This window comes from Protomyctophum parallelum (genome assembly GCF_964188405.1).
Source record: "Protomyctophum parallelum genome assembly, chromosome: 2".
Lineage (NCBI taxonomy): Eukaryota > Metazoa > Chordata > Actinopteri > Myctophiformes > Myctophidae > Protomyctophum > Protomyctophum parallelum.
In genome coordinates, this window is record NC_139699.1 from 45940353 (window position 1) to 45957432 (window position 17080).

Genomic DNA, 17080 nt, shown 5'->3' on the forward strand with positions numbered 1-17080 from the left:
TCTACTTCGTCAGCGAAAATCCACATGAATTCTAGCTCTATACAGGGAACAAGCAGTTAAAGGGTCTAATGGCTTGTAGATCAGCTACTTTCACTGATGAGTTTGTTTGGTGAATTCTGTTCAATGAAGTAGGGTCTGTGTAGGTTTTAGCCTATCTGTGTTAAATATCAAGTGCATAGTTTCCCTAAAAAGACAAGTTGAAACCTCACCTGTTGTTGCTGCTGTTGCTGTTGTTGCTGCTGTTGTAGTTGCTGTTGTTGCTGTTGCTGTTGTTGCTGCTGCTGTTGTAGTTGCTGTTGTAGTTGCTGCTGCTGTTGTAGTTGTAGTAGCAGCCGTTGCTGTTGCTGTTGTTGATGTAGCTTTTTACTTTCTGCAGAGGAGTCCTGTGTCTCGTTTTGAAAGCAATGAGATCCATTCTAAAGAAGGAATACAGACAGACCATTTTCACAATGTTTATCTGTGGAAAGGTCCTTGAAACAAGACCGCAAGGACTTTCTTCTGTGACATCCTTTTAGACTGTTTGACTGCTAAGTATTCAGTCAGTTCAATAGGAACTGAGTCAAAAACAAAGTGTAATGTCTCAGCTCTACAATTCCAAGTGCTTAACAGAATTGGGCGTCACCAGTTCAAATATAATTAATTTGGGTGGTCGCCAGTTCAAATATTATTATTTTGCGGGGTCAAGGCCTGAAAAGGTTGAGAACCACTGTAGTATCAATCTTTGGTGAATATCGATGTCTTTCTCTTTTTTGTTGAAAAGTGTTAAGAGTGCAAATTTACAGTGAAACGCTTACGCAACTTGCCTTGTGGAACATGTATATTATAATATAGAACCATATGTGTATCACTATCTATTTCCCTTATATTCAACAAAATAGTCAAAACTAGAACTGCACTCTGTCGAGTACTGTTCTGTTACTGTACTGTTACTGTTTGAACTTTCAAATCTCAGCCTCTCTGTGAAAAATAAAACATGGATATTAGATGAAAACAAAAGTATATCAGTTGAAAAATATATATATTATCACGTATATAGTATAATATTATTTATTTTAAACCTTCAATAACCTTGCTTTAATTTTACTTAATTTTGGATTATAGTGATATCAATGCTAAATCTAACTCCTTACGTCATATGCAGCCACAGCATACGCATAAAACGATCCAAGTAACCACAGTATACTATACTTTTCAACTTACAAATTACATATACATATATACAGTATACAACTTACATATACATAATCTGAAACCAATGCCATATCAAGCACAAATTAATCATTACATGAAGATATGTACCAATGCCAGGCCATAAGTGGCTCTCAATGGTGACGTAATAAATATATTATATTATATTAAAATATAATATATATATATATATATATATATATATATATATATATATATAATATAATATGTTTCAGTGTCGGATTAAAGGAAATGCCTCTATGTACAGTATATGTAATCTGTAAATTGATTAGCAGTATACTGTGGTTACTTAGGTCGTTTGATGCGTATGTCCGTAGCTGCGTATGACGTGATGAAGATATGTACCAATGCCAGGGTATAACTGGCTCTCGATGGTGACGTAATAATGATATGTTCAGTGTTGGGTGGATTATGTATACAGTACATGTACGTATGTAATCTGAAACCAATGCCAGATGGGGGGGGGGGGGGGGGGGGGGGGGGGGTCATCGGGCAGGCAGAGAGAGGACTGACAGCTCTGGTCTAACAAGCCAGACTGTTGAGCCCCTTGTATGACGATAATCTTTCAATAAAATGCTGTCAAACCATCATCCTTGTGGAACATTCTTTTTTTTTCCCCCATTATGATTTTGAAAGGCCGATGTGATTCTATAAAATGTACAAGCTGGCTCTGTGTTTGTTCAGGAGCACTCACTCAGAGAGAGCACATGAGTAAACAATATCTGAGACTCTGTTTCAAATGAGGTCTCTTCTTATCTATATCACAGTGCTATATTCTGCCTCTTGCTGCAGGATTCTGCATCGTACAGGCCTGTCAAAGTTATATCATCAGTAACTGGACGCCGGACAGCCAAGATCGTTTCGGCACAGTTTCATCATGAATAGTCCTATATGGAACAGTGTTTGTTTCGTCGACTAAAACTATGACAAAAGAATTTCATCGACTTTTTCACTGACAAAAACGACATAAAAACTAAATAAAAACTAAGCCATGATGACTAAAACTATGACTAAATATACTGACAATTTTGTCAACAAATAAGAACTAGACCAAAATGTTAGGAAGGCACTAGTGGACAAGAGATCCAGTATAAGTCATTTTACACTTGGTTGCATGCTGTAAATAGCAGATCTACAAGCTCACAACTGCGACACGTTGTGAGCTTGTAGATCGGCTATTTTCAGCAAGTGTAAAAACAGTCATTATGACGGCATCAAGGCCCACCAAAATACATTCTAGTCGACTAAGTAAACTGTAGATTTAGTCGACTAAAATCTTATGACACTTAGTCGACTAAAACTAGACTAATCACTAAAACATTCCGGGTGAATAAATGTGACTAAAACTAAATGTAAGCCATTCAAGAGACTATGACTAAAACAGAAATCAAAATGTGCTGCCAAAAAACAACACTGCTATGGAACCGCCTGCGTTTCCAGTCCCGTATCCACCCTTGAGTCATTATGGGCAGAAATGATCAAAGATTTTCAAAAATATTTTCAATCGTTTTGCGTGACATGATTGATCTTACAGCTATATTTAATGACTTGAACCTTAGCATCCCTATTCTACTATGCATATTAGGTGAACAATGTGACAAAAATAGCAGATCTACAAGCTCAAAATGCATCACATTGCAAAGTGTTATGAGCTTGAAGATGTTTTATTATTACTTGCGCAAGCGACGTGATGAAGATATGTACCAATGCCAGGGTATAATTGGTTGTCGATGGTGACGTAATGATATGTTTCAGTGTCGGGTGGATTAAAGGTAATGCCCCTATGTAATGCCAGTGTATAATTGGTTGTCTTCATCACGTCATATGCTGCTACGGGACATACGCATCAAACGACCCAAGTAACCACAGTATACGCTAATCAACTTACAAATTACATATACATACCGACACTAAAACACATCTTTATTACGTCACCATTGGGAGCCAGTTATACCAGTTATACCCTGACATTGGTACATACCTTCATCATGTCATATGCTGCTACGGGACATACGCATCAAACGACCCAAGTAACCACAGTATACCGCTAATCAACTTACAAATTACATATACACATAGGGGCATTTCCTTTAATCACCCGACACCGAAACATATATTTTATTACGTCACCATTGAGACGTCAAAGGTACATATCTTCATTACGTTATTACGCAGCCATGGCATACGCATAAAACAACCTTAATTGGTTATTAATTACGTAAGCAGTCAATGTTTTTAAATCGTTTAAAACATAGAGGCATTTCCTTTAGTCCACCCTACACTGAAACATATCATTATTACGTCACCATTGAGAGCCAGTTATACCAGTACTTGCACGCGCTGCTTGTGCACTAGTAGGCCATTACTTGGGTGCAACAAGCAAGTAGGCACTCGACAGAGTGCAGTTCTAGTTTTCCAGGCACAAATCAGCAGGGGGGGGAAGTGATGCTTGAAAAAGGCTACAGGTAGGCTACAATTATGCTGTACCAACAGCAAACAAAGAAATACAAATATGTTGAGCATTATAATGTCTTCTGCATGCATATATTACCTTGTATTTCTATTAACTATTCAATTAATTTTAACATGTTACAATAATCATGAAGAACTTATAGATTTTACATTTGTAAAACATTAAAATATTGGTGCAGTAGGGTAGGGTAGGCCTACTACTGGCCAATCTGGACTGGAGGGGCACAAAATCCAATCTGGATGGGGAAATGCCCCCCTGTAGACGGCACTGCCCCCCTCCCGTTTCATCTCGACTGTAAGGCCCTCATTTATCAATCGAGTGTAAAATCTGCCACAGATTCGAGTGCAGGTTTCGTAGTACACCCACGTCGCCACGGCATTTATAAAGTGATCGCAAACAGCTGATCCTTCCTTAATTTCGTTCTGACGTTAATAAATGTCACGGCTGAAATCTATCTGGCACGCCCTATTAAATCTAGCCTCGCCCTCGTTTTTGCGACATGAACAACGGCAATACGTTTACTGAAACCATGGTTACATGAAAAAATAGGTTTCTCCCGTGCCTTGCTGCCCGCCTCACCCCCTCTCTCATACACACGCACAGCACGCACACGCAACTTGCAAGCCCAAGTAACTGGTGTGTTGTTAAACAAATAAAGAACGAACACCTGCATGAATTAAATAAAGTTGTAGGCCTACCCTGTCTGTTTCCCTCTCACCTCGCTTGCCTTGCTGTCATGTCCACGCACGCACGCACCTACATGACACATCGACATCGCATCGCCATGAATGGAATACGTTTGGGCTGGCCTATATTCATTTTACCCATTAATGTGCAGTGCACGGCGAAGGCGTGAGACTGCGCACTGCTGTGATATTAAAGTCCTGTGGGTGAGTGTCAGTGATGCCTGCATGAGAGATAGGCTATCATGTCGTCAAGGCAGTCATAATCAACGTTTATGAAGTGATTTGATCATTGATGAACGAATCATAAACATATGGATGAAGGCTTGCTTGCATGTGTGCTGGTATGTATTGGCGACGCACGCCGCGGTCCCGTCCTCAGGCTCCCGACCCTCGAAAATGATCTCGCTTTTATCTGAACTGTCAAAACCTGTCTAAGCACTTATTTAAATGGTGAATGATTAAGCCCCTTACGCCTATAGCCTGCTAGTACTTACTACAAATAGGCAAGCTGTATGCTTGTCATTGTCACTTGGAAATAAAGGCGTGCAGTCCATTTATGCCTTTTTTAAAATAATATCATAATCACATATGCCGCATCACCGCATGCGCTCCAAAATCATCTCACAAGTGCGCTCGCATAACAAGGCCAGTAAAGCACTGTTTGATTAAGCACAAACTAATACATTGTAAACATGTTATATTGTTTTTAATTGCGCGATTTTAATTACTTGTAAAGTTGGAAATCTCTCTTTTGTTTTTTACTGCATACACATACCGTTTTATATTAACATTTTAGGAGTGAAAACATATGTTTAAATGCCTGTGACAGCCTCTCAGCTGGTCAAACAATGCTGCTCCGCCGTTCTACGACAGAAAAACAGGTGAGGACAAAACGTACGCCAGGTCCCGAGCAGACGTGGGTTTTGAACGTTGTCACGTTCAATTTCAAGCTTTGCCGGAAATGTTAAATGCCGAAAATGTCGGTAATTTCGGCGTGCGCCCATATTTTGGCGTATGCACGGTTGATAAATGAGGGCCTAAGTGTGAGCGGTGGTTGCCAGACAGCTAGAGAAAGCTATTTTTGACCACAGGGGAAAACAGAAAGTAAAATGGAAGAGGTGAAGTGTTCCTTCAATGTGCCCCAGAGCAAGGAATTCAACTGATACATTGTCCAAATGAAGCTTTGAACAGATTTATAATCCTCACTGAATGTGCCAGAGGGTGGCTGTCGCTTTTCCTACTGTGTAACATAATCAAATCAACTGTTGCTATCAGCCAAAGCTCTCTGTGAGAATGTGAAAAGATGATGGTTCTCAGGGAACAGCAACAACTTGTTAAACATCCGTCTTCCGTTATCAAACCAACAGTGATTGCTGATGAAAGCTTTAAAGGGGAAAATCAATGAGCATACAACCCTGACGCCTGCAGTCCCAGGGTCACAGATAGACTATTACAGTTTAATTACTTACTGAATCCATCTGGCACTTCTGGGTTCCTTCGCTCTCACTCGTCATTACCCCCGGGTTCACGGGCAATTTACTGGATGTGACAAGTCGCTGCACTTTAGCGATATCCTGTGGAAGAAAAGGGGAAACAAATTGTGTTGATGATTAGTATAACAGCAGAGACAGCTGTCACTCACAAGTGTAGTTAACCACTTGAACCGTAGCATCCATATTCTGGGAGCCCGGAAATAACCGATCGACAATCTCGCAACATGACATGGTGTGAGCTTGTACAGCAGCTAGTTTCACAGAAGACAGTTGATGTGGAGTGGACCCGATTATATTAATAATAAATAATAATAATAAGACTTTATTAAGAAAAAAAAAACATAGCAGATACAGCAACAGTACAGGGTTAAAAAGATAAAAGGATAAACGAGGGAAGGGGGGGACATCCTAACCAGACCTTAGCTGGGGAATAAAAAAATATATAGTGTCATGGACACTGAGTGGTGCTAGTATGTGGTATGTGGATTAACTCTCTCATCTTGTTTAAACATTCAGTGGAAGTAGCAGATCTACAAGCTCACAATCATTGTGTTAACTTGTTAACATGGCTATTTTCAGCAAATACATTTGGTGTAAAAATAAAAAAAGAATAAGAAAAAAAGGGGGAAAGAACGAAGAAAAAAAAGAGTAGGCGACACCAGTCAACAAAGTATATCTGTGCACAAGAACATTGAGATAACACAAACCTGCTACGAGTCCATTTGGTTTCCTTATTGTGCATTACTTAAGGTATTTTACAAGAAGTCTACACTCTACACAATTAGAGAACGTAGAATAATTGTTATTTTGATCAACCATAAATCAGCCTGATGAACCATTAATCAGCCTGTTATCTCTCCTATGGTGCCAACATCAATACAGCACATTCTTTAGTTTTGGGTCTGTGTCCGGGTAGCTCAGTCCGTAGAGCACGCGCCTTTCGACCGGAAGGTCATGGGTTCAAACCCGGTCACCGCCGACTCAGCGTATGAGGATGGTCTGAGCTGATAGTATAGGTGTTGCCTCATCATCCCATCTCCCAGAGGTCTAGCACATTGAAACGGGCATAGACTCCCGCCTCCTGGCTGATACCGTCATTCCGACAATAAGCCTTCTCGGACTTCCTTACTAAATACTTACTTGGGTCTGCAAGGCCACAGACCACCATTTGATGAGATTTATCAGTTCATTAGTGCATTTCCGGGCATTTCCGGGCCCGATAGGGTTTTCCGACAGTTTTGGCCAGCTTCTATAGTTTGTGCTCACTTCATTCGCAAATAGAACATTCAGTAAACAATCTACAAGCTCACATCATTGTGAGCTTGTAGATTGAGCCCTGGGAGAGTTTGGTCAACACATTTTATTTAAGAGGTGATAAGAGGTGATAATAATAATAATAATAATAATAATAATAATAATATTTTGAAAGAAATTATACAATTACCAATGTTTGCAGGCAATAAAAAAGTAATATGCATGCGCCAGATAAATTCATGCCCTTAGTAGATCAGTGTTGGACAGTATCTTATTAATAAGTAATATGTGACCGAGTCCAGTGGTTTGATAAACAAGGGGGCCATGGTCATTTTTCAGTTTTTTACATATTATGAAACTACATAATGTAAGCTTTCATATGATGTATTGTAAATTTGTAATACGTGTAGGAATGTTCACACCCCTAAAATGCGCAAATAAATACAGAGACATTTTTGCAATGTAATTACAACGACTTAATGACACTAAAACAACTTTCTGATGGAATAAAAACATTCTTTAACATTCCAACTGTGTTAATGTGGCGAAAAATGAAAACCAATAAAAAATAAAAAATAAATAAAGGATTTTGGTCTATTGTGCAGTTTCATTAGAGCCGACTTGTGGTTGAAAATACTGGAAGGGGTCACATATATGAATGTAATATTATTATACTTCCCCTAATGATGGTAATGGAATTATATTGCAGTTACTAACTGCAATCTTTCCGTCACACACGTACACAAACACAGTAATGTGCGCAGTGTGGGTGATTGGTGAGTGACTCCTCCTGTGAGCTTAATGTTCCGAGAAAGTGGATTCTATAAGGAGCTGCGGAACAGATTACAATACAGTACAAACTTTGTGCCTAATAGTTATCCCAAACTATTAGTGAACTTATCAACACAATGCTAATAATTTATAATATTTAATGATTATGATCAAGCCATTACTAAATAACTTACTAGTTAAGCATTTGCTAATAGTTAATATATGTTATCTGGACGTTATTATAAAGTTGCGACAATTCCTGGGTGCAGGGAGTGTGCTGGTGCAGGGAGTGTGTGGGTGCAAGTAGTGTGTGGGTGCAGGTAGTGTGGGTGCAGGTAGTGTGTGGGTGCAGGTAGTGTGTGGGTGCAGGTAGTGTGGGTGCAGGTAGTGTGTGGGTGCAGGTAGTGTGTGGGTGCAGGTAGTGTGTGGGTGCAGGTAGTGTGTGGGTGCAGGTAGTGTGTGGGTGCAGGTAGTGTGTGGGTGCAGGTAGTGTGTGGGTGCAGGTAGTGTGGGTGCAGGTAGTGTGGGTGCAGGTAGTGTGTGGGTGCAGGTAGTGTGTGGGTGCAGGTAGTGTGTGGGTGCAGGTAGTGTGGGTGCAGGTAGTGTGGGTGCAGGTAGTGTGTGGGTGCAGGTAGTGTGTGGGTGCAGGTAGTGTGGGTGCAGGTAGTGTGGGTGCAGGTAGTGTGTGGGTGCAGGTAGTGTGTGGGTGCAGGTAGTGTGTGGGTGCAGGTAGTGTGGGTGCAGGTAGTGTGGGTGCAGGTAGTGTGTGGGTGCAGGTAGTGTGTGGGTGCAGGTAGTGTGTGGGTGCAGGTAGTGTGTGGGTGCAGGTAGTGTGGGTGCAGGTAGTGTGGGTGCAGGTAGTGTGTGGGTGCAGGTAGTGTGTGGGTGCAGGTAGTGTGGGTGCAGGTAGTGTGGGTGCAGGTAGTGTGTGGGTGCAGGTAGTGTGTGGGTGCAGGTAGTGTGTGGGTGCAGGTAGTGTGGGTGCAGGTAGTGTGGGTGCAGGTAGTGTGTGGGTGCAGGGAGTCTTGTGGTTGGAAATGCTGGAAGGGGTCACATATATGAATGTAATATATACTTCCCCTAATGATGGTAATGGAATTATATTGCAGTTACTAATCCGAGTAACTGCAATCTTTCCGTGGATTATAAGGAGCTGCGGAACAGATTATACAGTACAAACTTTGTGGGGGGTGGAAGTAATACAAAACATAACGGGTAAGGCAACTAATTACTTTTGATACCAGGCAATATAAACTTTTTTTTAAAGGAGTGATAAGTAAACAATAAACGTGAACTTATTAGCCTACTTTTCCCCAAACACTGTTATCACTGGTCCATTTATGCAGGAGCTGTGTACATCACTGTTTCTTGGTCCATGGCAACCGCAAGTCTACTTGTACTGTAGAGTCATTCTCACTGTTAACTAACAGCAGGTAACCATAAATAATAATAAATGTTCCTCTGCCATTGCAATCACAAAAAAACGATATAGTCTAGTTTTTCCTTAACTGGGTCAAAAGCTGCCTCTTGGAAAGATGGTTGAATATGAACAGAGGCCCTATCTTAACCACCCTGTCACCCTGCATTTTGATTCTGTCAAAACTCATTTTTATGCAGGTTCAATGGAATTGGTTTTACTCAGTGGAAGTGAAGTAGGCCTATACCCCCATTCTGGACGAACATACCATGAATTATTTCTTAACGTTTGACGGCATCCATCAGAAGCAGCAGAAATGCACAGCTACATCTGGCCGAGGCAGGGACGTGTTTGAAAATGCCTTCCCTGTCTCCCTGAGGTCTGCACTCTGGCTGTCACAGAGTGGACAGATTAAAACAGATGACTAGCATTCGAGTTGTTCAGATTTACAGTCCCTGCATGTACAGTATGATAGATAGATAGATAGATAGATAGATAGATAGATAGATAGATAGATAGATAGATAGATAGATAGATAGATAGATAGATAGATAGATAGATAGATAGATAGATAGATAGATAGATAGATAGATAGATAGATAGATAGATAGTCCCAGTTGCAAATAATCACTGTCGGGCAGAAGCCTTGTATCTGCATTTTTGTTTATATATTTATTAACAAATGTAACCTTAATAAAAAATATTGTCGGTACATCTGTTAAGACAGCAGGCAGACACCAGCTGAAATGTAATGTTATGTTTCATAATTCAAGCTGTCATTCTTGTAGCTGTCGGGTAGAAACCTTGCATCTGCATATTTTGATAGTTGTATCTCAAGTTTCAATCTTAATAATGGATATGTATATATGTGCGTGCAAATACAGGGAGAGCCATGGCATCGAGAAGATTTTAAATCATATTATGTTAACCCTATCTATGAGCATGAAGCGTAAAAGCTCAAAGGGAACAAACACTCTGACACTATGAATACACTTTGGATTTCAAACACATTTTTGTGTAAACGTGTTCATGAAGCTCAAGTGTCTGCTTTATCCTTCAGCCAGTGGATAAAGAGCTCTCTCCATCACTTACTTTTCGCATTAAAGGTTTGTGTGACATTGACACCTCACCAGTAAACAAGAATGTATAGCCATGTGCTATTTCACTTGGTAACATTTGGAGCTGTCACGGTATGAGACAGGTGTTGGGCCGAAGTGCAGAACCACACAGGAAGGCAGGCAGATGAAGTTAAATGAAGATTTATTTAGTAACACAGGACAGACATGGGCTGGACACACCATAACATCATAAACTAGAAAAAGTGCCCTTCTGGGCACAGGTCTCCACCAGGTTATCCACAGATCCGTGCAGTTAGAGGTAAAAACACTTTTCGGCCAGTTATAGCGCCACCTTGAGGCTGAGTTGAAATTGTTCATGTGGCATTTTGTCCTCGGCCTAGTGGGAATGTGGGTGCACAATTTCACGGAAATCACGCGATGTGTTCATGATTTGCAGCATTTTGTTTGAAACTGAGCACTCCTGTGAACTTTGGAAGCCAATCTTAACCAATCAGGATGGAGTCTGAGAAATCTGAAAGACCGGTTTGGTTGAATGGCTCTAGAGAGACTGTGTACCAATTTGCGTGATGTTTGGACAAAATCTGTAGGTGTGCTGTGCAAAAACTTGTTTTGCACAAAGCGGCCTCCTGGTGGCGCTATAACAGGCCGTTCTGGAAAGTTTGGGGCAGAGGTTCATCGTTGGCATCCAGGGAGTGTGTGTGCAAAATTTGGCATCGACCGGGTTAACGGTGGCCGAGATTAGCTGCTCACGGACGGACGGACGGACACACACACACACACACACACACACACGGACGGACACACGGACGGACGGAGTGCAAAACATACTCTCCCCCCATGCCTTCGGCCTGGTGGAGACAACTATACACTAGCAGGTAACACAAGGAACTGAGGGTTTAAGTAGACACAGGGATAACAATACACAGGTGAACAGAACTAACAATCAACACTGGGATAGGCTGGGACATGACACAGGTGGAGAAAACTAGTAATCACAGGGAGGTGATGACAACACAGGAAACAGTAACTAGGGAAAACAGGAAACACTAGGACATGACTACATAATAAAAGTATACAACAGACAGATATCGCGACAGGAGCCACCAGACTTTTCCTCAGATCCAGCACCCGGCGTGGGATGTGCCCGCCTCGTAGCCGTGTATCGGCTTCTCTCACACCTCGATCTCAAATGATAATGACCTCGTGATAACTGATAAGCCAGGCGGTCCTCATGAATATGGAGAAGTCAGTCACAAAACAGTTCCTTTCTGAATTCATATCGTTCATGGTTTGGGATTGATATCCAACAAAAACAGAAGTCATTAGTCAGGAAATATACAACACAATTCATTCATTCTGTTCTGCATGTGCAGTACATAATAAGCAGGGTCTCTGCTGCTGTTCATGAACATAACGAGGTACATGGTTATACTGCCCGCCGACAAAGAGCCAAGTGCCTGACAGTGGCGTCTCTGTCTCAGTCTCTGTGAGCGGTTTTGGGACCCAGCGTCTTGTTACTTTTATGCACAGCACTGTGCTATTGAGAGCTAGGCTTTTCCGTCTTTAAATTGGATGATCTTTGGCAGCAATATAAACGCCACAATGTGCCAATTACCGCACACCATCGGTGTGGACAGACGGAGCTCCACAGTCATCTTCACAATGAGAGGTCCTCTTGGATTCATCAGTTCTGGGGGCTACGGGAAGCATAGCACAACTAACACACTGCTCAGAAATAGACTGGCGCTATTTGTATGTTAATAAAAACTTGATTAGCATAAAAAGGTCTCCTCATACCTAACCTGGGCTTTCCGTTTCTTGTCTTTTTGTTTGTGAGGTGGTTTCTTTTTATTGGGCTTTATTGGGCCGTGAAAGCTCGGAGCAAGGAATTCTTATATAAAAGAGTGATCCACTGTGAATACTTGACAGGACTTGAAATCTCTAGATGTAATTAAAGTGTCCATTGCAGACAGTGCATTGTATGGTGGTGCTACACCAGTGACAGTGGTGGATGTAGAGCGGTTCAGTAACACGTTTCTGTAGGAAGCAGGGAGTTAAAACCTTCCTGCTTTTATTTGATTATCGCTCATGATACATGATTTCCTTTGCAGGTTAATAAATAACAAATGAACACCGTGTGGTGTGGGCTGATGGCTGATTTAGTTAGTCACTCACACCTGGCCTGGGCCCAAACTAATTGGGCTCAGAGCTGGGTGAGACCGCGACTCTGTTGTGCATCAATCTAATCAATGTGCACAGGATATATCAGTCGTCCCTGCACTCACTCGGGAGGTCCTCTGTCATTACAGCTTGTATACAAAGTACCTTCTTGCCACTCTCTACAATAAATGTATTTGAAACATCCACTTGACTGTGTCCCTGTGTTGGGAGCCTGGGAGGTTTGCTGGTAGCAGCCATAGACATAAAGGATAGATGGCTCAAGGCGGAGTCTCTGACGTTCTTCACCTGGTGGCCATCTTGCTGAGCGGCTACAGTATACAGTATGTTCAATGGCAACTCAAATGTATTGGGGATTCTGACTTTCAATTATACACACATTTTGTTTTGATTTTATTGTTCCACTTTTTGCTTTGGCAATGTAAACGCATGTTTTCTCATGCCAATAAAAGCCCTTTGAATTGAATTGAATTGATAATGTGTAATGAAGCCACTATTAGCACGTGATGCACGTGTACATGGGTATTTGGGGTGGGGTATTTACTACCGTTTTATGTGGTAGATAGATGTGAAAATATAATCCTGTGTTATACTACAGTCCTTATTACACAATGCAATATTGAAGCAATGGTATGGTGTGTCCTATAAGTCCATGTGTGCTGGGCGCCTTTGGTGCATGACACAAAAATAAAGAATCTATCTATCTATCTATCTATCTATTGCAGGCATTTAACCAACAAACCCATTCAAACAACCCACAGACTATGAGAAACAGAACAGAGAAGTGCATCCCATATCCTGATGTTGGGGCCCACAAACTTTGCCACTCTATGGTGGGGTTATGTGCCTACTCTGTAGACCGTCGTACAACGGCATCGACCGTAAATAGACAATCTATGGGGGCGGCCATAGCTGAATGGTTAGAGAGCCACATGGGGAACTCAACGCCCTGCAGTTTCGATTCCAGACCTCAGCAATGTCGAGATGTCCCTGAATAAAACACTTTACCGTAACCATCAACTGTTCCCAGAGGCGCTTATCCCCTGCAGTGCCTTCTGCTCCTGTTACTAAGGATGGGTTATCGACTGTAAATACTAAATAGCCAATCTATAAGCTCAGTGGTCGACCGCAAATAGCAGATCTATAATCTCTCAACGAGCTTGAAGATTGTGTATGACCATATATTTACTAGATATTTTGTGTAGGAGAAACGAAGAGTACAATTGTTTTGTTCTGGTTTCCACAGACATTGTAACAGCATGAATAATAATAATAATAATAATAATAATAATAATAATAATAATAATAATCAGTGCTAGACAGCCTTTATGTCTGTGTGTGGGATTTACAAAAAAGTATTACAAAGAGCTTCTGACTAAACCACCTAACAATTTATTTCTCTCTCTTCAACTTCCACCTCATCTCTCTCTCTCTCTCTCTCTCTCTCTCTCTCTCTCTGTCTGACTTCCTCATTCAATTCAATGGACAACTATCTCCACATGAATGGTCAAAACCCGCCTAACTCGACTTGAGCTGTATTTGGGTAAAGTGATAACATAATGGCATACATAGAACTTTGATGAGGAAAGTATTATGTTGTTTTTAAAAGGTTAATATTTTGGACATCGTTGGTTTCTGATGGACAGTATAAAATGATTTGGGTATAAAACGTTTATTTAGTAAAAAAAATTCCCCGGTTTGTTCGTGAACGTGATTGTCACCGACAGTGGTGGACACGGTGCCACTGCATTCGGGGGACGGCAATGTTATGGCGGAACTGCAGCGTTCTCAGAACAGAGTTGTATAGGAAAAAGGCCTTTGGCTGGCCACTGGTGCGACAAAGCTCTGAGGCATTCAAGAAAGTTTCTGACTGAATCAAGGGAAAAGCCTCTTAGAGACAAAACTGTGCATCGGGTTCAGTTGATAAGACGCTGCAGTGCAGTGGGACTGACTTGATACAAACGTGACTGATTTTCTGAAACCCCAAACCGACACAGTCTCTGATTAAGGCAGACATGGCTGCTTGGCAGGGAACAGAGAGCCATTGATGGTATACACTATATTCAAGGAACAAAATGTAATATATTCTGCACATTTCAATTCCATTTGGAAAGTCTGTATAGGTATGTGAAATGGCTGAGGAAAAGCATCACGTTTGTTTGGCTGTGTTCAGAGTCGAAATAACACTTTCTTTCTAGCATCTAACTATAAATGGATATAAGGTGTGTGTTTGTGTGTGCGTGCATGCGTGCATGTGTGCGTGTGTTGAAATGTCTTTATGGGAAATAGCCCCTTGAGATGAACCATCTCGTTTTCAAGGGGATCCAGAGATACAATACATGCGTGCGTGCGTGCGTATGTGCGTGTGTGTGTGTCAATAGCGATGATCCCACGGTCAGGGAAATGGCTCGCGAGTCACTCATTCAACACATGCAGCGACGTAAAGTATCACCTGCACTGGAGAATGAGACGCAATTCCTTGGATTCAACACTATGGCGAATGGTAAATTGGACATTAAAGCCGCTGGATTCGGTGTGCGGTCCGATTGGATGGATCTTAAAGGAGAATTTCATCCTAGAAGGCTTTCTTAGGCCTAACAAAAAAAAACGTTGGTTTCCGGTTGCCGACCGACTATTAAATATGCGCGAACCATATTATTTTATTGGCATTTGATGAAAAAAAAAAAAAAAAAGCTCAGAATACGACCGAGTAAGACCAAAAAGGTCTTTGATCATTAAAATTCTCTTTGATGAGACCATCGGGACGCGCAAAGTCAAAATAAAGTTTTCTTTCGTCCAAAATATCACGTGCGCACATGTTTTGGAATGCGTCATCGCGAGGAGACGCACAACCCAACAAAACACAACGCCAACACAACACAGCATGGACCTGTGCACCGTATCTGTCGTCTGCCCGTGCAAAGCACCGCCACAAATAATTTGATTGAATACTAAATCATTTGCAGACATAATTAACCCTTTTACTGCTGCCATTTATTGAGAAATTAGGACCTAATTCATGCCAGCATTTTTTTAATTTGAGCTCTTATTTTGAAAAGCCACATTTTGCCTCAACCGGAAGTGAGCTTATCCCTGCCAGCTTTACGTTGCCAAGACAACCTTTGTTTACATGATCGAAAAATGCCGGTACATTTTTGCACTCCACAACGTCGGCTCGTGCCGTCAAAGAAACGCTGTTTTGACCAAAAATGCCATCTGGGACAAGGAATAGGAGATACAGGCGATTGAAAGAAACGGATAGAATGGATTCTTATGGCGACGGTGAATTAATATGAACGATCCAGTGCAGTGCTAACAACAGTGCTAGCTAACCGGCTAACGTGAGTAGCATTATGGCTTGATCAATCATATGCACTAATAAAGGGCAATTGCCGAAGGGCTTCGGCAATGGCAGCAAGCGTTAATATCAAATTAATGCTTCAATTGCCGAAGGGCTTCGGCAATGGCAGGAAGACGGTTAAGGAGGTGAAACCGTGCCGGTAGTATGCGTGATTGCGTGGGGGTCTGCGAGTACAGTGACAGAGACTCAAACGTGTTACTGTCTGTTACCCATTAAATCTGCGGGTCTGCTGCTGACGTTACGCCACTTTTTAGCTGCGCTCCACAGTTATGCTCAAATTAGTGCCCCTAAAGAATTCTGAGGCAACATGGCTGGAGACGAGGCAGCCAATCAGAACTGCTCGACTAGCCAAGCCGTGCAGATGATGGGATGTTCTGGGCAAATATTGAAGTTATTAAAAAAGAAGCCTATCCATCATTGCCGCAGGAAAAAAAAGAAAAAAAATCCTTGCTACCCATCCTTCCCACGAAAAAATAAATAAATAAAATAAAATAAATTCCTTTCTACCCATCCTTCCCACGAAAAAATAAAATAAATAAATAAAATAAAATAAATTTCCTACCTACTCAGCCCAATTTTTTTTTTTGTTAGGCCTTACCTTTTTTGTAGTTGTTACGTCCCCACCAAAGAGGTCCGGGTGTTATTTTGTGCATAAGTGCATTATTGGCTATTTCCCCTAATATAAGCCCTCAATGGGGGTTGTGTTTTTGTGCCAATTCGCTTATTTCCATCGAAATAAAGTGTGCCGCTTGGGATACTATTTACATTATGAAGAGAGGACAATTTTTTTTAAATTTTGAGCGATGGAAATATGCAAATTAGAACCCCATTCAATTCAATGCAATTTCACCTGCATGGACCTCTTTGGTGGGGACGTATCAACTACAAATAAAGGTAAGAAAGCCTTCTAGCATGGAATTCTCTATGCCAGTGATCAGGATTACAGTTGAAGTGGGTGGCACCTGATACTGTAACTGTTGCCTACACTGGTGGGGGTGCGTGAGTGCGTGCGTGCATGCGTGCGTGCGTGCGTGCCACAGTACGACGGGAAAACCAGTGAGATTGCAAAAAAAGGCCACTCGGTTTCACCGAAGGTGACTTGAGACATCAGAGGCACCGCCGAGCTATAGCTAAAGCGAGCAAGTTGGCGTGCTGAACG

At 41.6% G+C, this 17080-nt stretch overlaps 1 protein-coding gene across 1 annotated transcript in view; it reads right to left on the minus strand.

Annotated features, from left to right (window-relative positions):
• Window positions 1-31: 31 nt before the first annotated feature.
• LOC310854649 (leucine zipper protein 2-like) overlaps window positions 32-17080 on the minus strand; it is a gene marked incomplete at its 3' end in the record, with an annotated part of 189669 nt that continues 172620 nt past the window's right edge. The window contains exons 10-12 of the mRNA XM_083759324.1: window positions 5838-5942; window positions 210-416; window positions 32-37 (exon numbers count right to left, since the gene is read on the minus strand). Of these exons, the coding sequence (XP_083615450.1) occupies window positions 32-37; window positions 210-416; window positions 5838-5942 (318 nt within the window). The remainder of the gene's footprint in view (window positions 38-209; window positions 417-5837; window positions 5943-17080) is intronic.